Source organism: Zootoca vivipara, chromosome 15 (genome assembly GCF_965207765.1).
Source record: "Zootoca vivipara chromosome 15, rZooViv2.hap1.1, whole genome shotgun sequence".
NCBI classification, from domain to species: Eukaryota; Metazoa; Chordata; class Lepidosauria; order Squamata; family Lacertidae; genus Zootoca; species Zootoca vivipara.
This window is the reverse complement of record NC_142598.1, coordinates 13,283,103-13,309,395: the sequence shown is the minus strand read 5'-3', so window position 1 is coordinate 13,309,395 and position 26,293 is coordinate 13,283,103. Positions and strand designations below refer to the sequence as shown.

The window sequence follows — 26,293 nt, the reverse complement described above, 5'->3', positions numbered from 1 at the left end:
ATGGATGACGGCTGCAATAACTGGGTAACTCTTAACTCTCTCTCTCTTACTGTGCATGCAGCTTCAGAGACTACTTGCTGCTGCAGCTGCTGTCTGTTGTTAGTTGTTCTGCCCATGCTATCCCCCAAAAGAATGGTCCATGTGTAGATTTCTTCAGCATTTACAGTGAAGATAATTTATTGGTTTATCTTCCCTGTATTCCTTCTAATAGCCTTTAACACCTTTATCTAATAATCCCATTGCCTCTCCATCTGGTTATCTTCTATACAGTGGTACCTTGGAAGTTGAACGGAATCCGTTCCAGAAGTCCGTTCGACTTCCAAAACGTTCGGAAAACAAAGCACATCTTCTGATTGGCTGCAGAAAGCTCCTGCAGCCAATCGGAAGCCCTGTCGGATGTTTGGCTTCAAAAAATAGTTCACAAACCGGAACAGTCACTTCCAAGTTTGTGGCGTTTGGGAGCCAAAACATTCAAGAAGCTGTTTGAAAACCAAGGTACGATTGTATATTTTAAACCATTGTTTGTTTCAATACATGTGGGCTTGCAACAAAACTTTGATGTGTAGAGTTCTCTTGTTTGGTGTCCTAGCAAGCAACCCACGCCCCATTTTAAAACATGTTCCTTATGAACCCTGTTTTTTTCTTACTTCTGCCCCCTCTCCAATCCTTCCAGTAGTCAGCTAGCACTGCATGGCAACTCAGTATGCTCAGCCCTCTCTGATCTGTTTCCCCCACCCACCCACCCCCCACATGTTTTTGAATTATTCCCTTGTTTATGCAAAGTTTAGGGTTCCAAAAGCTCAGTGATACTTTTCTCTTGTATGTGGATAGATGTGTTTTGGCTAATTAGTTTGCTAATTGTATACAACCTCTATAAAAGTTTCTTTACTGAATTCAATTTTTAGTTCAGTCTAAAAATAAAGTACTGTAGAAATTTAGCTAGGCCTAAAATGGGTTGCATACATTCCAAGAGGGACCAAACTAACTTGCAGTGCAGTCTTACATTCCTTCAGAAATAGGAACTACTAAGAGTTGTGTGTGTTACCCCCAGTTAAGTGTAGTTAAGACTGCAACTGATAAAATTACTTACTCTTGTTTCTTTTCTTTTTTAAAAAATATATTTTTGTTTGCTTATTTCCATACATGATAACAGAATAGCAAAATAACAGAATAATAGAATAACAGAATATAAAACACCAATACCTCCAGACAGACACCGATATCTCCTGGTAAATACAACAATATTTAAACTTATTTTTACATTTCTATTTCTTCCCTGAAGTAAATTAAAATAAAAGAAAATAAGATGAAAGAAAACCGGAAAAAGAAAAAGAAAAAAAATTCAAAAAAAGAATTCCATGGTGACTTCCTGTGAATATCCAATGCATATGATTTTCCTTTACATTGAATATACTCCAAATGTTAACCTTTCCTATAAGCGTTTATCTAATAACATTCTAAAAAACAAAACACTATTTCTTGTTTCAGCTAGGTCCTTGCAATATAATTAGAGCTACGTGCGAAAAATTGCTAGCCTAAATGTGTAGGGCTAGCTTGTGGGGGAGCCTTCATAGATGCAGCGAGAGTGTCAAGAAAATGAAAAGCAGCAAGACAAATTAAGTAGCTGTGCAGGTTCAGCCATAAGGCAGGTAGGCTGAAGTAAATCAATTGATTCTTGGTTTATTGCGAAGTTCAACCACCTAATCTTTTGTCAGTTCTATTTGGCTTACTTCTTCAGACAAGTTTCTGGAAAACAAATCCTAATGCAGGTATAGAAGCTGATCTGCACCTTCCACAGTGAAGAAAACAATTATTTCTACTTCGGTTCATCCTTCAGCAATTCTTCTGTGATTAAGTGGTCCAGCTAGGCTTTCTCTTCTTACATTATTTAAGTCCTGCAGGTTTTAGCAGCATGCTTGTTTGCTTGCCATATTGGCAACTTACCAGTTATTATGCATTTTTAAAAATAAAGAACATTTTGTCCTTGGTTTTTTAAAAGTCAGCTGCTACACCTCTCCCATCCACCCCTACTCTGCCCCTGGACCATGAATGCACTTTGCAGTCATTAGCAAAAGGGAATATAGGGAATATAGATTACAGAACCGTGCCTGCAGTTAACATAAGTAACGGGTGAATAGCAATGAAAATGGCCACAATGTCCTCATAAGGCCTGAAAGCAGTGCTACAGATCAGAAAACTTAGAAGCAGCCTTTAGGCAAGTTACATTTCAATCTTTGTAAGGTGTTTTGAGGACCCATCTAGATAAATAGGTTGAGTAAAAAAAAATCAGAAATGGTTGTTATCCATAGCTGCCAAGTTTTCCCTTTTCTCGTGAGGAAGCCTATTCAGCATAATGGAATTTCCCTTAAAAAAAGGGAGAACTTAGCAGCTATGTTGTTATCTAATGGAAACATGGCTACATACAACACCATCTTGCATGGAGCATAATATGGATGTACCCTATTGAATATACCTACCTCCCCATTCCTCTATTTAAAAGTGCAACCAGCTGGATCAACTTTCACTTTTAAAGAAACAATGACTAGGAGGGAATCGTCGAACTGTATAGAGTTAGAAGAGACCCTGCGGATCATCTCGTCTAGGCATGTCCAACAGGTAGATCATGATCTACTGGTAGATCACTGGATGTCTGCGGTAGATCACTGGTAGATCATTGCCTTCCCCCAAAGAAGCTGAACAACTGTGGCCCCCCTAAAAAAAGTTCAACATTTTACCGTATCTCCTCCCTGAAAAAACTCAACAACTTTGACCCCAACCCCCCAACCCCCCCAAAATGGCCCTTTCCTATTAAAAAGCTCAACAACTTTGACCTGAACAAAAAAAGGAGGTAGATCACTGCCAACGTTTTTAACTCTGTGAGTAGATCGCAGTCTCTTGGGAGTTGGCCACCCCTGAATGCAGGGATATGCACCTGTCCCATACGGGAATCCAGCCTTCAACCTTGGCATTATCAGCACCACGCTCTAACCATACCCCTTACCTCTTTTAATTATTGCCAACCTATGGGAGTTGATCAGCTGTGGTTTTTAAAAAAAAAATCCTTACATTTATGGTTGCCATATTACCGTGTCAGATGGAAGTGATACATTTGTAATGCTGTCTTGCTAACATTAATTCCAGTGTTGAGGGTTTTCCCCGGTGAATCAAAAGAGAGATACATAGCCTTGCCTTGCTGAGTGTGATGTCGCATGTGCTGCAGAACAAGAAACCAGCAGAGTAGGTTTTTAATGGTTCTCTTCAGCCATAGCTGCCAAGTTATCCCTTTTTTAAAGGGATTTTCCCTTATGCTGAATAGGCTTCCTCACGAGAAAAGGGAAAACTTGGCAGCTATGCTTCAGCACTGTGAGTAGATCTCCAAATGATTCAGAGGAGGTAACCGTGGAGCCAAACACCTGCTTGTATTCAGCAGAAATGGACGTTAAATATTTCAGTAGACTGGGAAGCTCAGGGGACCCGAAAGGAATAGATCACATTTCCTAATAATAAAGTGGCTAACTAGTGGGTGATCTGCAGTTTGTCAGAGGCATCTTATGATCCCTAGTAGATAAGAGTCAACAAAGTCCTTCCACGTGTGCTTTTGAGCAGAGGAGTAGCTACGGTAAGTAGGTTAGATCATGAGGGACAGTTAAAGTTATTTCTGAAAACGTTTTTCTCTGCAATTAATAATACAACAAAACATGTAATGAAAAGAGTGGCTTAGTCTAATGAGAAGATGGTGCTAGGGAAACGTGATAAGTACTAGTTAGACATGTGGCGAGGCGAGGGACCAGTGTTAGCTCTCTTATTTATATCGAGGGACCAAAATAATACATTGACGTAGAAGGGGATATCATGGGACACTTAGATAATAGCAAAAATACTGGAAAGGGGGGTCTATCTATCTATCTATCTATCTATCTATCTATCTATCTATCTATCTATCTATCTATCTATCTGCATGACATTGCTGTGGAAGAAAAAAGCTACAAAACTACAAGGAGCAGTGTGAGTATAGGTAATTTTAATGTGCAGTGGTACATCTTTAAAGATTTAATGTGGAGTGGTACATCTTTATAACTTCAGTTAGTGATAACGCTGATAGGATATCTCCTCCTTTGGCACCCAGTAATTTATAGTTGGGCCTATTAAGATGAGGCTTGTGTAATTTGAAATATGAATGATTTAAGATAGATGGGGATGGTTTTTCAGCTCTATCTGTCATGCCATTGAGGACTGGAGGTAATTCAGCTCTCGAATAACATGCGATATACACACCACAACTTGCTTTGTTTTATGTAAAAAAAAAAAAACTTCTATGAATAGAGCTGCGGTGAAGGAAGCAGCACATTACAAGGGGGCAGTTGCATTTGCTTTTTAAGTTCCCAAAGCTGAATTATGAACACGAAGTGTTTACTTTTGAAAAAGCAAATATTGTTTAAACTTGAAATACAGTGTGATGTGGACTTCTTGGGAGCTGAGGGAGAGTTGTGTGAAACATTAAAGGGAGGTTCCTGTTTTGGGAATGTTTGTTGCTTCTAACGGAGGTGCTATTTCACTTATCTTTTAAGTTCTCAAGACTATGAGATGAGACTTTGTTTAGCTGATGGGATCGTGCCCATAAATGATCATTACTGATTATGTCGGTCACTGGTGTGTAATATAAGCATTGTCACATAGGAGTCCGTGACTAAGTCACTTGTGCATGTAGCAATCTCAGCAGCAACTGAGGTGCTGGATTGAGAATAACAATTACCAAGCCACCTCCAGTTGGAATTGCCAGCTATAGCAGTGCAATTTGGTGGGGAAATTCCTGCCTTCCTTGCAGCAAAGCTGCTCAGTGCTCATTTCCCCTTCCAAACAAACAAAACCAGTCACAGCTGCAAAGTTAATGGTTTTATCAAGGTACCAATAGGACCCATTGTGCACCCAACAGCAAACAGATGCTTTCCCTCAGCTGCTGGAACAAAAGGAAGTGGACTTTAAAAGGCAACACAATACCACAAAACAATGAGCATAGGACAGGTGAGCACTGTAATCGATAGTACACTGTGGTGTACAGTGGGTTGCCTGGAGGAATTTGAGAACATCAATTGATACGGAGCTGTCATCCTCTTCCTAAGGGGAACCACCGAGCCTCCTGGGGCCGGGCTTGCCGATCGGAAGGTCGGCGGTTCGAATCCCCACAATGGAGTGAGCTCCCGTTGCTCTGTTCCAGCTCCTGCCAACCTAGCAGTTTGAAAGCATGCCAGTGCAAGTAGATAAATAGGTACCGCTGTGGCGGGGGGGAAGGTAAACAATATTTCCTTGTGCTCTGGCTTCCGTCACGGTGTTCCATTGTGCCAGTAGTGATTCATGCTGGCCACATGACCAGAAAGTTGACTGTGGATCAACGCTGGCCTGAAAAGAGATGAGCACTGCACCCCATAGTTACCTTTGACATGACTTAACCATGCAGGGGTCCTTTACCTTTTACCTTTCCTAAGCCTGTACATGTCCTGCTTTATATATTATGCAACCTTACATATTTACCTGTGTAAACCTTGGAGATGCGATTTTGGGGTAGAAATAAAAGTGGGGAGTGTACTGGCTGCTGGAGTTAGATTCCCATGTGTGCTTGGTCATATTTTTCATGAGTCTTCTACCATTTACTCTCTCGTCACTGGCCTACCCTTACATGGTTATTCAGAATACCAAGGAGCTGACAGGTGGGTCAGGGGTGTTTGGCCATGTTTGTATTATAATAATAATAATAATAATAATAATAATAATAATAATAATAATAGGTTTCCCCAGCCACTCTGCGCAGCTGTATTGACAGCCCAGGTCACCTGCCCATGACCCAAGGCATCAGGAGGAAACCCTCCCCCCCCCAATCTCAGAAAACAATCCTCATTGATAACAGTGATTTGTTGTTGTTTAGTCATTTAGTCGTGTCCGACTCTTCGTGACCCCAGTGATAACAGTGATATACCGCTTAATATGCAAAATGCAACAAATACTGTGCAAATAAATACATCGTTAGAAACAGAGAAGCCTTCAGTAAAATATTCAGTTAAGTACAAATAAATAATAAAACACAATAATGTGATGCAACCCAGGGGCCCAACAAATGCCTGCTTAAATTCATGGGTCGTAGAAGTGTTCAAGGCTATGATAAGCCCCTTCTGACTCCTCTCGAGCCTAGCTTGGGTGCTGTCCAAAGAAACCTGCTGGATTCAAGGGGGACATGGCACTGGCTGGCCGCTGGAGCATGTCACGGGAAATGGGGAGAAAGAAAGCTCACTGGAATCTTCTGGTGGAGAGATCTCTTAAGTGACTAGACTAGCAAAGGATTTCTCTAACTCGCAGCAGCTCCTGCTGCTGGTGCAGCAGCAGCAAAACGTCTCTCCAGCCCTCATGCGGCTGAAACGAAGGAAATGGATTGGAGACGGGGTGGGTGGTACCCAGGAGGTGTTTTGCTTTGTTTTGCGGAGACTTCAAACCTGGGCTCGGACGCCTTTGATTCCCCAGCGGGGTCCCCTTTCCATTGCCTCGCGGAAGGGGCAGCCGCTCCACCCGTGTCGTGATCTTGGGGTAGCAGCAGCCCAAGTTTGGTTCTGGGTGCGCGGGAGGCGCACACGCTTCCCTTCCGCTCTGGGAATTTGGAGCTGGTGGCGGCGACCAGGTCCAGGAAACCGTTTCAAGGCAAGCTCGTCTTGTGCAGACAGTGCAGCCGAGGTTGCTACCCCCGTCCCCTTGCTTGCTTGGAAGAAACTACCGTCCGTCCTCCTTTCCACCGAGCTCTTTCTCTTGCGACCCGCTCCCTTGCCGGAGGTTTCCCGCTTGGTGCGCCCTTGAAGCGCACAGCAGGGCTGCTTGGGAAAACCTGCGGACCTGCCGCCGCCTCCCTCCCTGCATTTCGCCACTCAACCAGGTAAGGAGGATGGACTTTTCTTGCGCTTCCTGGTCGAGGGTGGAGGGTGGAGGAGGAATGACCATGTTTAGCCTGGATAGAAGACGAGATATGATAGCCATCTTCTTCCAATATTTAAAGGGGTACACTGTGCACATGGAAATAGCAGCAAGATGTTTTCTCCTGCTCCAGAGCGTAGGACTCGAACCAATGGCTTCAGGAGTTTCGGACTCAACATCAGGAAGAATTTTCTGGCAGCAAAAGCTGTTTGGACTCCCTTGGGAGGTGGTGGACTCTCCTTCCTTAGTGGTTTTTAAGCAGAGGTTGGGTGGCCATCTGTCTTGGATGCTTTAGTTGAGATTCCTGCATTGCAGGGGGTTGGACTAGATGACCCGTGGTTCTCTTCCAACTTTATGATTCTGTGACCATGCTCACCTTCGTGTGCACCCTTACCCTTCACGGCTGGTGGGGCTCCAGGAGGATCTGCAGAACTCCTTGCAGCATGACTTACATTCACCTTCTCCTGTAATTGGCCTTGAAACAGGGATACTACTTCCCACCTAATTGGCTCCAATGACCTCATCAGTAGTGGGGAAGGCTTTCCTCACCTGGATCAAAAACTGGCCTGCCTAGTTGAGTAAAGGTTAATGTATGTATGGCATGATGGACTTTTCAGGAAGGGATGGGGGGGCATATCTGGTCCATTCCCTCTTCCAAATTTAGATGTACCACAACCCTATGATGTAGGTTAGACTGAGAGAGAGCTACCCATCCAAGGTCATCCAGAAGTTTGAACCCAGGTCTCCCCACTCCAATTCAGGTACTGTGACCACTATGCCAGGTGGGTTGTCTGGATTTTGCTCACTTTATGAGCAGCAGTTTCTCTCAAGGTGGATGGCTGGTGCCTTGCTGCCTACCTCACAGGGTTGTTGTGAACTGGGGAAAACATTATATTCTGCGCTCGCTCTCTCCCCCCCCTTTATGTATCATGACAACAGAAGAGTGCACAGCTTTCTCCCCTTCTTTCTTTTCCAATAATGGAACTCCAGGTGTGTGAGGCATGGCCAGTCTTGAGTGCACATTACCTGGGCAAAGCTGTCCAATGTAACTGTTCCAAATCTTCTCCATCTCACCCCTCAAATAGTAATTTAAACCTTTGGTGGCTTTTTGATGTAAAGCACTTGAATCTTCTTTGACTTGGACGCTCCTGCTGTCCAACCAGAATTTACTCTCAGGCCAGGGTCAGCTTGTGTCTTGATGAATTTCAGTTATTGTAACAAAATAAAAAAAAATTACTTCTAGTAGCACCTTAGAGACCAACTAAGTTTGTTATGGGTATGCATATACACAAAAGCTCATACCAATAACAAACTTAGTTGGTCTCTAAGGTGCTACTGGCAGGAATTTTTTAATTTTGTTTCAATTATGGCAGACCAACATGGCTACCTACCTATAAATTCGGTTATTGTAGATTGAGATCTTGACAGTGTGCTGGGAGGGGGACTGCTGCCTGTTGCCTCTGTGCTTGACCATTGTCCATTTTGGCTTACAGAGGTACCTCGGTTTAAGTACACAATTGGTTCCGGAAGTCTGTACTTAACCTGAAGCGTACTTAACATAAAGCGTACTTTCCCATTGAAAGTAATGGAAAGTGGATTAATCCATTCCAGACGGTCCACGGAGTACTTAACCTGAAGCGTACTTAACCTGAAGCGAACTTTCCCATTGAAAGTAATGGAAAGTGGATTAATCCGTTCCAGACGGGTCCGTGGAGTACTCAACCTGAAGCGTACTTAACCCGAAGTATGAGGGTAATCGGTTCTGGAAGCCTGTACTTAACCTGAAGCGTACTTAACCTGAAGCAAACTTTCCCATTGAAAGTAATGGAAAGTGGATTAATCCGTTCCAGACCGTCCGTGGAGTACTTAAACTGAAAGTACTCAAACCGAAGTGTACTTAAACCGAGGTATGACTGTATTACACAAGGCCAGTTAATGCTTTGCACACACACAGCGAGCGAGAGAGAGAGAGAGATTTGAAAGAGGCAAACATGAAAGACCACTCCTAAACAATTATTCCCTAGACGAAGACTTTTTGAAAAGAAGCATAAAGACATGGTGCGTGTTTGTGTGGAACAGAGGCTGTAGCTCAGTGGCAGAGCACATGCTTAGCATACAGAAAGGTCCACGTTCTATCCCTGGGACTGAAGCTGAGAGAGGGGCAGGCTGGCCTATGGCCAATGAGTGAGTGCATGGCAGCAGTGGCATGTAGTCATCTAGGGGGACTGGGCTAGTATCCTAAATGTTCCCCTGGTGCCACCTTCCCAAAGCCCAGAAAGCTTCTGCCTGGCTTAGGGAGGGAGGTGCAATGCTCTGGAGAGCCTTCCTGCTACCTCCCCAAAGCCCGGAAAGCTTCTGCCCAGCTTGGAGAGGGAGGTTTGATGCTTATACATCAGAACACCATGTGCACGACATCCCCCCCCCCACATAGCACTCACAAGCTGACACCTCTGACCCTAACTGTCCCCCTATGGAAAATTTCACCGCACAGCACTGCATGGCAGAGATCCTAGAAACACAGAATTGTAGAGTTGGAAGGGACCACGACGATCATCTAGTCTAAACCCCCTGCGATCCGGGAATGTTTTGCCCAATGTGGGGCTCGAACCCATGACCCTGAGATCAAGAGTCTTGTGCTCCGCTGACTGAGCTACCAGGTGGGCAAGTCAGAGACTTCCTAATTCATGCCTCAGCCATGCCACCACTTCACCCGTTCTTGAGTGAGCCACAATCTGTACAACGAACGCCTGCCTGGACACACATAACTGGGAGAAACGACGAATGCTACCGCCACCCTGATTAACACGATAATTATTATTGTATATCATCAAGTTGGTGAGACATAGCAGCAAAGAGTTCCAAACCAAGTTTCAAGTTGGCACCCATGAGCAAGCAGACTTTGGTTGTTAACTTAGAATCATAGAATCGTAGAGTTGGAAGAGACCACAAGGGCCATCCAGTCCAACCCCCTAATTGGACTGGTCCAACTTAATTGCTGCCATGTTTCTGTCACTGCTTTGCTTATGATCAACCCTCTCCCTTTTCAGGGTACCCTAGAGTGGAGGAATTCGTTTCACATCTTGCTTGCTGCCACTGGATATACCTGATCTTGAGTTTCTTGGGACTGGGACATGGTAAATTGCTCTGCCCAGACAATGTGGTTGAACGAAGGCTTACAATGCGCCGTGGAAACGGGATTCAATTACGCTAACCAGTGCGATAACACCCAGGAACAACAGCAGAAGACCCTGCAGAACCACTGTACTATAACAATTGTGGGTAAATATAAGGAAAGAGTTACAACTTTTAATGTTGTTTGAAGCAAATATATGCCAGTTAAAAATGGTTTGTTTGGATTCTTATAATGTTAGGATGGAAGAGCATTTTAAGCCAGACCAGAGGCAAGTAACTTTATCCCCAAAGTGGGTGGTTTCCAACATATATCAAAACATGATAAAACATTAAACATTAAAAAAACTTCCCTAGACAAGGCTGCCCTCAGATGGCTTGGGGGTTGGATAACTCCATACTCTCCAACAATCCTCCAATGAAAATAGGGATGTCCTAAGGAAAAGCGGGACATTCCGGGATTAAATGAGTAACCAAGATGGCTTCTGTAAATCCGGGATTTCCCCTGGAAAATAGGGACACTTGAGGGTGTGCATTCTCTTTGTGGATATTAATTATTTCTGGTTTTTCTGGGGTGGAAAATATAGCTTTTCAATTACTGTATGCTGCTTCAAGTGAAGTAGGTTTCCCCTCCCCACCCCTCATAGTAAGGGGTTCTTACTATCTCTCACCTGTCTTTCCTCAGACATCCTCTGACAGCAGTTGTAAGAACTCCCCCTTTTCAGCAGCCATCTTGGGCATTGCATGGGTCTTTCTTACCAGTGGAGTCCTGCTCAGTTTCTTCTTTCTCATCTTCACAATTCACTTCAGAAAGAACAGGTAAGGGCCAGGAATATATTGTGGCCATGTTTTCAGTAGCTGGGCAAACTGCTCTAAGGCTCCATTGTTCCGGAGAAATCTTTTGCTATCATATACAGTAAAGAAAGGCATTTCTTTCTCTGGACATTTGAAAATTAGCTTTAAAAAGAGCAGAATATATCATGTCGTGCAAACTGCACGATTGTCTCCATTTACACTGCAGATATTTAACAACAAATATTCCCAAGGTTGCCACAGGTTAATAAAATGGTTTTTAAGTCAGCAAAAGAAAACAATGAATATAAAACGGTTGATAACAACAAATTCAGAACGAGCAACAGAAAAATGCTTCCATTTGATGGCTGGAGGTCTGGGAGGAATGAAAGAGTGTTTACGTGTCTCCAAAAGGACAACTTCAGACGCAAAATGTGAAAAACTTTGCAAAGAGGCTTAGGGGTGTATTCTGCTGTACAGGAGCTGAAGTTCAGGAACTACTTCTTCTTCTTCTTCTTCTTCTTCTTCTTCTTCTTCTTCTTCTTCTTCTTCTTCTTCTTCTTCTTCTTCTTCTTCTTCTTCTTCCACTATTATTATTATTATTTATTGAATTTATACACTGCCCTATACCCAGAGGTCTCAGGGCAGTTCACAGAAAAGATCAACATAAACTTACTAAGAATCCACATTCTAGGGATTCTAAGGAAAAGTGGGACATTCTGGGATCAAATCGGAAACCGAGATGGCTTCTGTAAATCCGGGTCTGTCCCTGGAAAATAGGGATACCTGGAGGATCTGGAAGGCTTTGTGGTGATTTTATGTGTTCCTTCTTGGTTGGGAGAGGCCTTCTATTTTGGAAACTGCACCTGAGCCACTTTAATCCAGCCTTGCTACTGAGTGATGTCACCTGGGAATTTAAAGTGCAGTGCAGTACCATCATTATGCTGTATCAGTATGGTGAACAACACCCAATGGTACATCTTCTTTTCATCAATGATGCTCTGGAAGAGATGAACCAGCGCCTTGGATCAGTAAAGGGATGGTTGAAGGCCAACCAACAAAAGCTCAATCCTGGTAAGATGGAGATGTTTTGGTTTCAGAGATAGTATTGGGCCTCCTTTGGATGACGTTGCCAACTTCCTTAGGGATCAGGTCTGCAGTCTGAGGTGCTATTAGATCCAGCCCCCTAGCTCTGGAGGCCCGATTGTCTTCAGTGGCAAAAAGCACTAGGGAGCATTGAAAACAGACTTCTCAGATAAAGCATAGTAAGAGGGGGAAATCATTGCATTACATGGGTTGTAAGAGTGGGGCAAGCCTAACTTCTCTGTCCAAGGGAAGCTCAGATAGCTCACTTGGTTAGAACATGGTGCTGATAATTCCAAGGTTGCAGGTTTGATCCCTGTATGAGACAGCTGCATATTCCTGCATTGCAAGGGGTTGCACTAAATGATCCTCAGGGTCCCTTTCAACTCTACAATTCTATGGTTCCTCTTTCATAACCCTTGCCTCCCTGTTTTCTTATCTCCTTTGTCTGCTGGAGGATTGTGAAAATGTCCAGTCCTAACCTGAACATAGTGACCCTGCTGGGCAGTGGCTTGACCTACAGTAGCGCTTACCTCTTTGGAGTTGAAAAACAGAATTCATTGACCAGGCCATCCATGGAGATGCTTGTTCAGGTGGGTGAAAGCCAGAGGTGTGGCTCACTGGACATTGCTCTTGTGGGGACATTTTTAAATTGCAAATTAGGCAGAATTCAAAGGGGTACGTGGACAAATTATGCATGCACACACAGATTAACCCTGCCCCATAGTTCCCCTTCAGAAAGAACTCTTCCAGAATGTCCAAACTGTTCTTTCAACTCCTAAAGTGTAACATTCCAAGGCATGGACTGAAGGAATGTGATGCAGTAGCCTTGCAGAAGCTAAGCAGGCTTGGGTCCTATTGGCATCTGGAAGGGAGACTGCCTGGGAATCCTATGTAGCCTAAGTTGAGATAAATATCTGAGAGATGCAATAAATGGTTTTTGAGAGCCAGTCCAATGTAGGGAATAGAGTGTTGGACTGAGACTGGGGTTGTAATCCTCATTCAGCCGTGAAACCCACATTTCAACACCTTCCATTACATGAAATCTTGAACACAGTCATACCTTGTGTTGTGTCTGCTGCGGGTTGCGTTCTTTTGTGTTGCAAACACGGTGGACGCGGAAGTGTTTACTTCTTGGTTCCACCATGCATGCATGCACAGAAGTGTTCTGCGCACTTTGTGCATGCGCAGAAGCGCTCTATCGCGCTTTTGCACATGCGCGAAAGCTCCGCTTGGGTTGCAGACTTTTCAGGGTGCAAACAGCACCCCGGAATGGATTGGGTCCGCAACCTGAGGTACCACTGTAATACATACAATGGCAAAAATAATAATGACATGTGCAACTCAGTATCTCAAAACCAAACAGTCCAAATATTCCTAAAACAAGGTCCATGAAAACAATTCTCTATGTGTATACTTGTGCTGGTGTGATCCCAATGGAACTCCGACAAGATACCCAGATTTCAGTCTCTGTTTTTGAAAAGAGCAAACTGCTGTTCTAAGGTTGGAGCTGACCTGTTTGGCGGAGCATTAATTGCCATTGTATAGTTCCTTTTTGGACCAACCAGAAGATTTACGAAACAGAGGTTGAAATCTGGGTATCTTGTTGTTATTTTGGCATTGTGTACATTATTTAAGATTTCATGAAATAGAAGTTGTTGAAATGTCATACATTATTGTTAATGGATGTTTGTAAGCCAACATACAGAGTTGTTTAGTTTGTGATTTATTATCTCTTGGTATTCCTTGGGTGTGAGATTGAGCTCAATAGTAGTTCTCCAGCACCAAGCTCCTGGAATTGGCTCCCAAGATGTGAACAGGACTATGAACAGGATGACATTGTTAGTGGCACTGAAGGCTGCTGAGAGATCCCAGAGAATTAGTGGGATCACACTTCTTCTGTCCTTGTGGCAGAGTGGCTGCCATTATTTTTGAAAGCTACAGGAGATCTTGAATACAAATATCCCATGCTTATCTTGAACCTTAGCTTTATGGACCTCTGTGCTTTTATTTCTCTTTCCTCCTCCTCCTCCTCCTCCTCCTCCTCCTCCTCCTCCTCCTCCTCCTCCTCCTCCTCCTCCTCCTCCACAACCCAACACGTACCCCTACAGGTGAGAATCAGCTTGTTGTGTATTGGAGTCTCTTTGGCTTTTGGCCCCATTCTAGGGAAAAGCTGGCGGTTGTATAAAGTGTTCAGTCGGCAAGTTCCAGACAAGAGAGTGGTGAGTTCTTTTAATGTACATCCAGCTGTCAGAAACAAATAAGACTGGGCCACAGTTATTGGGGCTAAAATACAGTGGTACCTCGGTTTATGAACACAATTGGTTCCGGAAGTCTGTTCATAAACTGAAGCGTTCATAAACTGAAGCGAACTTTCCCATTGAAAGTAATGGAAAGTGGATTAATCCATTCCAGATGGGTCCGCGGAGTACTCAACCTGAAGCGTACTTAACCCGAAGCATGGGTGTAATTGGTTCCGGAAGTCTGTTCATAAACTGAAGCGTTCATAAACTGAAGCGAACTTTCCCATTGAAAGTAATGGAAAGTGAATTAATCCGTTCCAGATGGGTCCGCGGTGTTCGTAAACCGAAAATTTGTAAACCAAGGTGTTCGTAAATTGAGGTTCCACTGTATACATGTTGGAAGCAGTCACCATGTATGGGACCAGATTCAGTGGCCCCTGGACAAAGCGCCCTCATTGAGTCCTGCTACCTGGAGGTAGCAGGCCTCACCTAATGATGCCCCCTCCCTCCTGTCAATGGAACTTTCCTTCAGCAGTGCTAGGCTCAGAACATGGCATGTGGTTGTAGAGGCTGGCAGTCTCTTGAATCTATTTTCAGATTAGGTGGCCTTTCCTTGAATTCCCATACAGCTTTCAACCTTGTGCCAGGAAGATGCACTCAACACTCAAAATAGATAAGTAAAGGTAAAGGACCCCTGGATGGTTGCATCCAGTCAAAGGCAACTATGGGGTTGGGGCGCTCATCTCACTTTCAGGCTGAGGGAGCCGGCGTTTGTCCACGGACAGCTTTCCAGGTCATGTGGCGAGCATGATTACACCACTTCCGGCACAGCAGAACACCATGATGAGTGCCAGAGTGCATGGAAATGCCATTTGCCTTCCCGCCCCAGCGGTACCTATTTATCTACTTGCACTGGTGTGCTTTTGAACTGCTAGGTTGGCAGGAGCTGGGACAGAGCAATGGCAACTCACCCCGTTGTGGGGACTCAAACTGCCAACCTTCTGATCGGCAACCCAAGAGGCTCAGTGGTTTAGAGACCACAGCACCACCTGCATTCCAGATAGGTAAAACCACCATGATCAAAGAAAAAAAAGAACTATGGTAGTACCAGCTGCATCATCTTAGCTGAATGTCTACAAGATACAGTTTGCTGGGCCAATGGCACACAAGCACGGACTGAATTGTGCGTGGAGACGCAGGATGGCGTTCCGGGGCATTGCCTCCCCAACCTATCCCCACATCAGTGGGCCATGCAAGCTTACTAAAACGAGCCATATGTCATCCCAACCCACACAGCCATGATGACACCAAGTACTGTTCAGGTAGTATTCCTGTGACAAAGGGCCACAGCAAGCTTTCCCCTCTCAAGGAGCAGCAGACGGCAAGACTCCCGTAAAGCTTTAAATAAAGTTTGTTTGTTTGATTGGTTTTATTAAATTTGCATGCCGTCCTATACCCATAGATCTCAGGGCGGTTCACATTATCACCCCTTTCTGTGGAGGCTGCTGCTATTTAAGGTTTTAGGCCAGGCATGTCCAACAAGTAGATCGTGATCTACCAGTAGATCACTGGATGTCTGTGGTAGATCACTGGCTTCGCCCAAAGAAGCTCAACAACTTTGGCTCCCCTAAAAATGCTCAACATTTTAGCCCTTCACCCCCCCCCAAAAAAACAGGGCTTTCTTCCTGCCTCAGAAAAGCTCAACAACTCTTACCTGAACCCCTTAAAACAGGCCTTTCCTCCTCCCTAAACAACTTTGACCTGAACACCCCAAAAGGGGGTAGATCACTGCCAGTTTTTAACTCTGTGAGCAGATCGCAGTCTCTTCGGAGTTGTCCACCCCTGTTTTAGGCAGTACCCTCATTTTGTTTCAAGAAAACCACCATTTTATAGTTCAAATTGGGGGAAATAAGTACAGTAAATGGACAAAAGTACAAAGATTCACAAAATGTTTATGGGTGTGTGTACACCTGCGCCGCCCCCCGCCCCCCCAAGAAAAAAACACTGGTTTTAGGTATTGATTCGTGGTTAAATTTTGGTGACCACGGTTTTAATCATTATGGTGTGTTTTTAAACGGATTTTAAGTCATCTAATAGCTTGGCTAAACTTTAAATGTTTTGTGGTTTTTAATTATATTGTTACACGCCACCCCAATCTCCACAGCCTTGTGAGATTCCAAGGGCTCCAGCATTTACCCAGGGTTCATGTTTCCTTTGGAAATGAGGCACAGCGGAGACTGTGGTGACTTTAGGATATATGATTTATTTACACATATAAAGCCTGAGCCTATGACGGAGGGGCTCCCAGGATTCTGTCCCTCCCACGGCTGCTGACTTGGATTCAAACTGGCAGCCACCATTGCTCTGACCGGCCTGACCTTTTTCCAGCTTGCAGACTGCAACTATCTTTTCCTTTTGCTTACATCAGGCAAAACTGCAATCCCAAAAACTCTACTACTGGCCTTTGTTCTTCTACCTAACTCTGATGTCAGGGAAGGGCTTCAGCCATTTTCCTGCTGCTGCAGTTTTAGCTTTGCTGATGGCTTCCTTAATAGGCCATCACCCTCCCCTTTCTGCTCTTTTAATGGTCCATCTCTCCAAGCAATTACTTCATCAGGAAGCCAGTCCAGCTTATATTTTAACATGGTTTACTGTATATGAAATTCAGCATCTGGCACAGAGAAATTCGAAGGGGAGTCCAAGCACTATAGAGAATTTGTTTTCCTGTGGTGTTATTTTGTCATTTCACTCTTTTTGGTATTTGATAACAAAGGAAACATTAGCGGGTCCTGATTTCTGGCTATAGAATCATAGAATCATAGAGTTGGAAGAGACCACAAGGGGCATCCAGTCCAACCCCCTGCCAAGCAGGAAACGCCACCAAAGCATTATTGACATATGCCTGTCAAGCCTCTGCTTAAAGACCTCCAAAGAAGGAGACTCCACCACACTCCTTGGTAGCAAATTCTACTGCCGAACAGCTCTTACTGTCAGGAAGTTCTTCCTAATGTTTAGGTGGAATCTTCTTTCTTGTAGTTTGAATCCATTGCTCTGTGTCCGCTTCTCTGGAGCAGCGGAAAACAACCTTTCTCCCTCCTCTATATGACATCCTTTTATATATTTGAACATGGCTATCATATCACCCCTTAACCTTCTCTTCTCCAGGCTAAACAGGCCATTCCTCATAAGGCATCGTTTCCAGGCCTTTGACCATTTTGGTTGCCCTCTTCTGGACACGTTCCAGCTTGTCTGTATCCTTCTTGAAGTGTGGTGCCCAGAACTGGACACAGTACTCCAGGTGAGGTCTGACCAGAGCAGAATACAGTGGTACTATTACTTCCCTTGATCTAGATGCTATGCTCCTATTGATGCTTCCAGCCTTGCTTATGTTCTCCAGCCTTGCTTATCTAAGTACTGTAAATGGTTCTGGGGAAAACTCCTCTGTGTGTGCACAAAAAATGAACTGCGATATTGACACAGCACATCACAAAGTGAGCAAGTTGAGCATCTGTTTTGCAGATTATCAAAGATTTCCAGCTGTTGGTGATGGTGTCTGTGTTAGTGCTGGCCGACATTATTCTGCTCTTGATATGGATGTTTGTGGATCCCGTCCAGTGTCTCCAAAGTCTCAATGCAGATCTGAAGGTAAGATGGGGGGGGGAGTGTAGATTGGGTGGCTGGACATACGTAAATTGTGAACATGGGTCATGTTTATCTGCATCACTAAGAGAAAGCTGTACACCCTCCAACTTTTAAAATATGAAAACAAGGAAAACTCTGCCCCCATATACTTGGGTGAGGTCAGGTTGGAGCTTAATGATATGGGGTTGGAGGAGCTTTGAGTTAGAAGACAAAGCCTATGCAATCTCCACTGTAAATGTGCTATAAATCAGAACTAAGGCAGACCATGAGCAGATAACTCTAGGCAAACCTCAGATTACTGAGTTAGTCAAACATGTAACAAACACGTATGTAACTCGTTGCTGTGGAATTTAGCTTGTATAATTAGGTATTTTAGGACACAATTATCTTTTTTAATTGTTATAGAACAGTGACTATCAGAGAGAAGTGACTACTAGCCCAAGCTGCTTAGTAAATCCATGCCATGTTGTTGTTTAGTCATTTAGTCGTGTCCGACTCTTTGTCACCCCATGGACCAGAGCACGCAAACTTCAACAGGCTTTTGTACAGCACTGTTCCCATTTTACAGCTCGGGAATATAGAGGCTGAAAGATTAAAAATGCCGGCTAATTAGTAGATTCATCACACAGAAGTAACCTAATGACGACCATTCTGCTTTTCAAATGGGAAACAATGAGGCTAGAGAAAGCAGTGGTTGAAGTGGGTGTGGTTGTGGTTGCTTTCAAACTAGCTGTTCAATACGCACTCAGCTTGATCAACTTGTGGAGAGTTTAGATAATGTGCATCAAAGCAGATGTTATCCTGCTTGACAGTGCATTTTCCAGTCGCTCTTCTTATCGCAAAATGTATTATCTTTTGGGGAAGCAGGTTTGTTGTGTAAAAGCTCCCAATATGCTTTAATAGTGCAGCCTGAATTTGCCAGGATATGATTGAATCCTACCTGAAAATAGTGACAATGTAGATGTTGCCAGTGATTGTAGCAAGCAAGCAAGCAAACAAACAATTCCAGCATATCCATGTGAATCCATTATTTATTCCAAGTCTGATTTCAGTATTGAAGTGCAATCAGAAGTAGACATTTCAATTCTGTTGCATACTGGGCATTTCACAGATGGGAAGAAGCCTTCTGTTTTGTGTTTCAATTCTCTGCTAGGTGACAGAGAGAGGTTTGACTTGCACAGCGAGCCAAGGGTACTACTGCACATCAATGTACTCTGATCTTTGGCTTCTTCTCTTTCTGGGATTTAAGGTATGAAATTGGTTCTAGTATCTTGTTGAACGTGGCTATTTATTTTTAGAAAACCAACCAGGCAAGGGCAAAGTGTGTGACAAACTCCTTTGGCCCTCATACCCCCACGTTTCGCAGACGAACTTTTATAACACTTGTAACTCATTGTCACAGCCAGGGCCTCTTCCTGAACCTTGGCCCCTCTGCTGGTACACATTGTAAAAGCCCTTCTCTGCTCTATGTTGTATTATGGACGTGGGTGGCGCTGTGGTCTAAACCACTGAGCCTCTTGGGCTTGCCGATTGGAAGGTCGGCGGTTCAAATCCCCGCGACGGGGTGAGCTCCCGTTGCTCGGTCCCAGCTCCTGCCAACCTAGCAGTTCGAAAGCACGCCAGTGCAAGTAGATAAATAGGTACCGCTGCGGCGGGGGGGGGGGAGGTAAACAGCGTTTCTGTGTGCACTGGCTTCCATCATGGTGTTCTGTTGCACTAGAAGGGGTCTAGTCATGCTGGCCACATGACCTGGAAAGCTGTCTGTGGACAAACGCCAGCTCCCTCAGCCTAAAAGCGAGAGGAGCGCTGCAACCCCAGGGGTCCTTTACCTTTTTTTTTTAACCTATTATTTTATAGCAGGGCTGGTGAACCCTACTGCCTTTCCAGAAGTCTTTTTGGAACTTCCAACTCCCACTGTTTCCAGCCACCATGGCCAATGGTCAAGACAAATGGAACTTGTAGTCCAGCACTTAATAAGAGATACCTGCCTTGCCTCTCTTATTTTATAGGCGTTTCCTTGCCTCTTCTGTATTTAAAGCTTGCTAATTATCTGGTAAGATTGCATGGTTGGAGGGTTCTTGGTAGGTGGCCTAATTCAGACTTTCTCCTTTCCCAACAAATTGTTGCTTTCAACTTTCCCTTTAAATCTGCAAGGGAGGAACGGATTATTGAATGCAATTGCTAGATCATATTGGCTGAACGAATTAAATCAACAGTAAAGGTGCTGACCTTGCAACAAATACGTGTTTGAATCTGATTGGGTTTCTGCAAATGTTATACATGGGGATGCCTCTGAAGACGGTTCAGAAACTTCAGCTGGTGCAAAATTTGGCGGCTAGTTTGCTCACCAATATAACGCCAATCCTGGCTCAACTGCACTGGCTGCCAATTAGTTTCTGGGCCGAATTCAAAGTGCTGGTTTTGACCAATAAAGCCTTAAACAATACGCCACCCGAGCAGTTTAAAAGGCCATAGATGGTTTAATTAGCCAAAGGAGAAGAGGAATGTTTTTGCCTGGTGCCTTAAATGTAAGTAAGGCAGGAAAGTCTTCCACAAGCACGGAGCCACTGGAGAAAATGTTCTTGCGTTGCCACCCTCCAGACCTCTTGTGAGGGGGCGGGGAGCACGTGAAGAACAGCCTCACATGATGATCACAGGGTCCAAATTGGTTTGTATGGGGAGAGGTGGTCCTTCAGGTATTGCGGGTAAGGCTTTATAGATCAAAACCAGCACCTTGAATTGGGCCCAGAAACGTTATTTTTGTGTTTTTATATTGTAGACCGCCCTGCGATCCTCAGAGGAAGGGTGGTATATAAATTTAATAAAGAATGAAAAGAATAATAAGGGGGTGGTTAATTGGAAGACTACACCTTACTAAAATACCCACATTCTGCAAAATGCTAGAACTCTTTCTCCTGAATTAACGCTTCTATAACCATGTGTTGTTGTTCTGTTTCACCGCAGGGCATCCTGTTGATCTATGGGGCCTACCTTGCTGGTCTGACAGATGATCTCAGCTGTTCACCCGTCAACCAGTCCCTGACCCTCATCATTGGGATAGCCATTATTTTCCTCTCAACGGGTGTTATGCTCGTGGTGAATCGTTTTTTCCACTTGTGGCACAACCTGGTCTTTGGATTTACCTCAGGAGGAATCTTTGTCTGCACATCTACAATCAATTGTTTAATCTTTATTCCACAGGTAAGAAACTAGAGGGGAGGAAGAAGTATCCAAAATCTTTGCTAACTGTCCCCTGCTCCCCAGAAAAGCTCAATACGCTTCCTCAAAAGTGAGATTTGTAAAGGATAGCTGAGGTGCTGACAGTGAGCTGGGAATGCATTACTGGGATAATTTAGCCTCAAATATGTATAAGATAGCAGTTATCTGTTTGTTAATCAACCAGCGGATGGAAGCAGCCTGTGTTGTGTTGTGTTGTGTTGTGTTGTGTTGTATGTAAGCCACTTTAGGGAATCTCCTAGATTGATAGGCAGGGTAGAAGTTAAATATATACAGTAATACCTCGGTTTTCGAAAATCTCTGTTGACAAACATTTCGGTTTTCGAACGTTGCAAACCCGGAAGTAAATTCTTTGGTTTTTGAACATGCCTCAGAAGTCGATCGTGCCATGCAGCTTCCGCTGAGTGCAAGATCCTAAGGCCTAGCTGTCGGCTGTTGAGTTTTCGGTTTTTCAACGTTTCAGTACTCGAACGGTCTTCCATAATGGATTACGTTCGGAAACCAAGGTACCACTCTACTGGAAGCCCATTCCAAAACCAAAGCGTTCCATCTTCGTCATCTTTCAGTTTTCCTCTAATATAACTAATTCATAGGTCTACAATATACTTTAATGTTCAGCAGGTCAGAAAATGGAAGGCTTTTGAAAAACAGAAAGATGACATCAACAATATGGCCAAGTATTTTACCAGCTCAAGCAAGAACTTCCACTCTACCATGTACAGTGATGAAGAGATCTACCAGCTGCTAGGGGAAAAGAATTCCATGATGCAACAGCTTGTAGAGGTCAGAAACTTTCACTCAATTGTGGCGGCAAACAGTTGCTAGCATACAACAACACCCTGTTTGGGGGATTTTTACTGGCTGCCAGTCTGCTACCAAGCCAAGTTCGAGTTTTTTTGGTACTAAAATATCACTCAATCAATCTCCTTTATTGGAATAAGAAAAGTGCATCGTATACATGGATCAGAACGCAACACAGTTAATGAATCATATATTAGGAGATAAAAGGTAAAGGTAAAGGGACCCCTGACCATTAGGTCCAGTCGTGACCGACTCTGGGGTTGCGCGCTCATCTCGCATTATTGGCCGAGGGAGCCGGCGTATAGCTTCCAGGTCATGTGGCCAGCATGACAAAGCTGCTTCTGGAGAACCAGAGCAGCACATGGAAACGCCGTTTACCTTCCCGCTGTAGCGGTTCCTATTTATCTACTTGCATTTTGACATGCTTTCGAACTGCTAGGTTGGCAGGAGCTGGGACCAAGCAACGGGAGCTCACCCCGTCACAGGGATTCGAACCGCCGACCTTCTGATCAGCAAGCCCTAGGCTCAGTGGTTTAACCACAGCGCCACCTGGGTCCCTTATATTAGGAGATACTTTAGGATAAAACTGTCCAGACATTGTGAGGTACGAAAATGGTTCTTAGGACCTAGGGCAGGGGTCCCCTAAGGCCCGGGGGCCAGATGCGGCCCAATCGCCTTCTAAATCCGGCCCCCAGACGGTCCAGGAATCAGCATGTTTTTACATGAGTAGAATGTGTCCTTTTATTTAAAATGCATCTCTGGGTTATTTGTGGGGCATAGGAATTCGTTCATTTTTTTTTCAAAATACAGTCCAGCCACCCACAAGGTCTGAGGGACAGTGGACCGGCCCCCTGCTGAAAAAGTTTGCTGACCCCTGACCTAGGGTGACGTAATGTCACAAGAACAAACAACTTAAAAACCTTGCCCTGTTTGTGAGCTTTCCAGAAGCATTCATTTCACTGAATGTTGGATTTGACAGGCAGGTAGCTTGATTCAGTGGAGCAGTTTCTATGAGATAATATCATTTTGTTTAAATGAAGAGATGCTCACAGCATTCTGTCAGAAAACTATCCTATCTTGGAGAAGAAACCATAAATGAATATCGCAGGTGCTGTGTGTGTCTGAACCCACATGCATGTCCAGCACTTTTGTGCATTCCTACACATAAAACGGAGAGGTTTCGAAGGTTGTAGCCATTATGAATATGTGTTTACCCTTAACTTTATGCCCCAAGAAGTTTGTTCACCAAATGAAGTAAGGCGAGTGGCAAAATGGAAAGCTGATTTATTTAATTACACACTTCCATAAAATATATATATATAAAGACGGTATACAAGTCATCAGAATAAAATCAGCAAAAACAACAACAACATAAAACCATCATTTAAAACATCAGTAAGTACTGATTGGTTAAAATGAAGAAAGGGAGGGATGATTCCATTTCTGCTGGTAGGCAGTTTCACAGGGCAGGACCTGCGAGAGTAAAGGCTTGGTCCCTTGTGAACCTCAGGCTGTGGGGAACCACCAAGAGTGTCCCTTCAGAGGACCTCGGTGATCCACGTGGAGCATAAGGAATCAGACGGTCTTTAAGATTCTTTGGATGCAACTTCTCCTCCATGGTTGCACCCCAGCTATAGAACTCTATTCCCTAAGAGGCTCGCCTCACCATTGTTGTTTATTTGTTGTTAGGTTGTGAGTGGGAGAGCCATTGTTTTGTTTTCCTTCTTATTTTTTTAAATTATGTTTTGTGTTTTATCTTGTATTCTTATGCCGTTAACTGAATTTAATAAATACATGAATAATTTTTTCTTGCCAGACAACCTTTTTAAAAAATAAAATAAAATAATCTAGGCTTTTAATATCTAATGAGATTTCAGTATTGAGTTGGATATTCTGGTTTTATGCTGCTTATTTTTTATGACTATGTGCTTGTAACTTGTACAGTCATACCTTGGATCCCGAACGCCTTGGTGCTCGTCCGTTTTGGCTCCTGAACGCCGCAAACCCGGAATTGAGTGTTCTGGTTTGCAAACGTTCTTTGGAAGCCAAACATCCAACGTGGCTTCCACAGCTTCCAGTTGAATGCAGGAAACTCCTGCAGCCAATCGGAGCCCGTGCCTTGGTTGTCGAACATTTTTGGAAGTCGAATGGACTTCCGGAATGGATTCTGTTCGACAACCAAGGTACGACTGTACTTGTAAACGGCATAGATAATTTATTTGGGAAGTATATGTTAAATAACTGCATATCTATTCATTCTTTCTGAATTATTCTACCTCATTCTTCTGTTTTTTACCTGCACGCCCTTGCTTTTCTGACAAATTTTACCTTGGTTTATTCAATACAGAAAGATACAGCAATTGCAACTCTTCAAGAGCAAGTGAATAATGCTAAGAAGAAGCTGGTGAGACTTGTGACTGCAGAGGACAAATACAATACAATTGACTCTCCATTTCCTCCTTCTTCCTACTCTGCAGCCAATTGTTCTTATGCAGCAGTTGAAAACCCAATGAGTTATCCTTTTTCACCTGGTCAGGGGCTGAACTCAAGGCAGCATCCTAGGCTCTCACATTCACAGTGCAAACCAGGATTGCTTAGTAAAAAAGATTCCACTGACGATCTGGAACGCACAAATCAACACCAGCAGGATATACTGCCAGAAATTGCTGCTGGGTACAGACCTCTGAATGGATGCAAGAACGTCGCTGGTCATTCAAGTGACCAAGATCAATGGTTCCCCCAATATACCACCACACTTAGTATGGGTACCTTGCAGGACCCACTCGGGCAGAGTTTTTCCACACCGAGGGAGGAAGCAAAGCAGCCATGTATGCCTCAGAGGCAGCTCCCAGGGATGAGCCATGTGAGCAGTGAAAAGCTTCAGGAAATATTACAAGAGCTAAGTATGAACCACGTTGCTATTACCCAGGTGTCTCCCAGGGCACCCGAGCAAAGTGTCGATGGCAACATGTGCACATTATGGGAGCCAGAGGAGACCCAGGCAGGAGAGCCTATGAGGCTTAGTCCTTGTAAGTCAAGACAGGGGTGGGAAACCCCCAGCCCCATGGCTCCTGATACTTGGCGTATTGTGGACAAGGCAACCAGAGGAAGGCAAAGAAGTTTCAGTGGATTAACAGAATTTCATCAGGCTGCAGCAGGAGACACTGAGGACGGATGTTGCCTGCATCAGCCACCCTCTTCATCATCACCAGTGGTTAAGAAAACACTTAACTACAAGGCTGAAAACTGGTCCAAGCATTCGAGCAACGAAGGGTGTGGCTGGCTGTTAGACAAGGGCCAAGGGAAGAATTGCGTGTCCACTCTTTATCTTAGCAGATCCAGGGATCTCCGCCGCCATCAGAATTTTCCGACTCACGCAGTGCTCGGCCTCGTCCCTTCTCAGCACTTTTACCCCGATTCCGATTCTGGCAGCAGCTCCTCTGGGAGGGTAACCCATTGCCACCACAGGCAGCACTGTGACGTTTGCCACTACAGCCTGTCTTCCTCTAGTGATAGCTGCATCACTGATACAGGCCCCGAGCTTGGTGTGGCCCTGGACTACTGTGCAAAGCTTTATGGCAAGCCTCAGGCAGTTGTGAACTTCATTGAGGATTTGGAGCCCACCTATGTGTAGGGGTTGTCAAGTCAAGAGCCCGCCCCCCCAAGACCCTGATATTTCAGGGTGGAAACCTGAGACCTAGGGGTGGCCCCTGGTGGTATCGTGGTGTGCAAGCCTCCCCCTGCTACCTTGAGGGGGTCAGGCAAACCTTGAGACCAGGTCAGCCGTGGAGGTCTGGCAGGGAGGGGAGTGGCATGCTGTGGGGGGGGGGAAGGGTGTGGTCCCAGGTGCATTTTTTTAGGGGTTTTAAGGAGCTGCCTCCCAACAAGCTCCCTCATCGAGGACAGAGACTTCTGCAGCCAAGCTGGTGCCAAATGTATTGCCCCGTTTTCCTTTGGACCGCATCAGCAAGACCAAGGGTGTGTGTGTGTGTGTGTGTGTGTGTGTGCGCGCGCGCTCTTGTCATCTGGGCAGCCCAGAACCTCCATACACACTGCCCCAGGCTTGCGCCCCAGAGAGAAGTGGAGTTGTGGTTTGTTTGTTTTTAAAGGACTTTAAAAATGGTTGTCTGTGTTGCCATCTAGCGGCAATAAATCAAGAGAAACAGCTTTGTATGAAAATGGAAGGCAATTGTGGGCATAATTTTGGGCTAACTGAACTTAAATCCATGCCTATCCAAATACAGTTTTCTGTGTGGCATTTTATTAACCATGTTACATAAGAAAACTTGCTGGATAGGTACATCCTATGGCCCTGCTATGTAATTGGCTAACGTGGAGGAACTAACACTGACATAATGTAACTGTGATCCTAGCTGCAGTGTTTATTGGATAGCATCATTTGTGAAGCAAGCTCT

The 26,293-nt window shown here is 44.4% G+C and overlaps 1 protein-coding gene across 3 annotated transcripts; it reads left to right on the top strand.

Annotated features, from left to right (window-relative positions):
• The first annotated feature begins 9,998 nt into the window (after positions 1-9,998).
• GPR156 (G protein-coupled receptor 156) lies at positions 9,999-26,059 on the top strand. 3 transcript variants are annotated; one of them, XM_088658309.1, is made up of 9 exons: positions 9,999-10,230; positions 10,766-10,899; positions 12,413-12,548; positions 14,067-14,177; positions 17,718-17,843; positions 18,994-19,089; positions 20,805-21,041; positions 21,696-21,860; positions 24,226-26,059. In XM_088658309.1, the coding sequence occupies exons 3-9, from the start codon at positions 12,423-12,425 to the stop codon at positions 25,510-25,512; spliced, it is 2,148 nt and encodes a 715-aa protein (XP_088514435.1). In that variant the 5' UTR covers positions 9,999-10,230; positions 10,766-10,899; positions 12,413-12,422; the 3' UTR covers positions 25,513-26,059. The 3 variants fall into 3 exon arrangements, with proteins under 3 accessions (XP_088514435.1, XP_034953353.3, XP_088514434.1); XM_035097462.3 differs by having other exon boundaries at positions 10,000-10,226; positions 21,699-21,860; XM_088658308.1 differs by having other exon boundaries at positions 10,000-10,226.
• Positions 26,060-26,293: the final 234 nt, after the last annotated feature.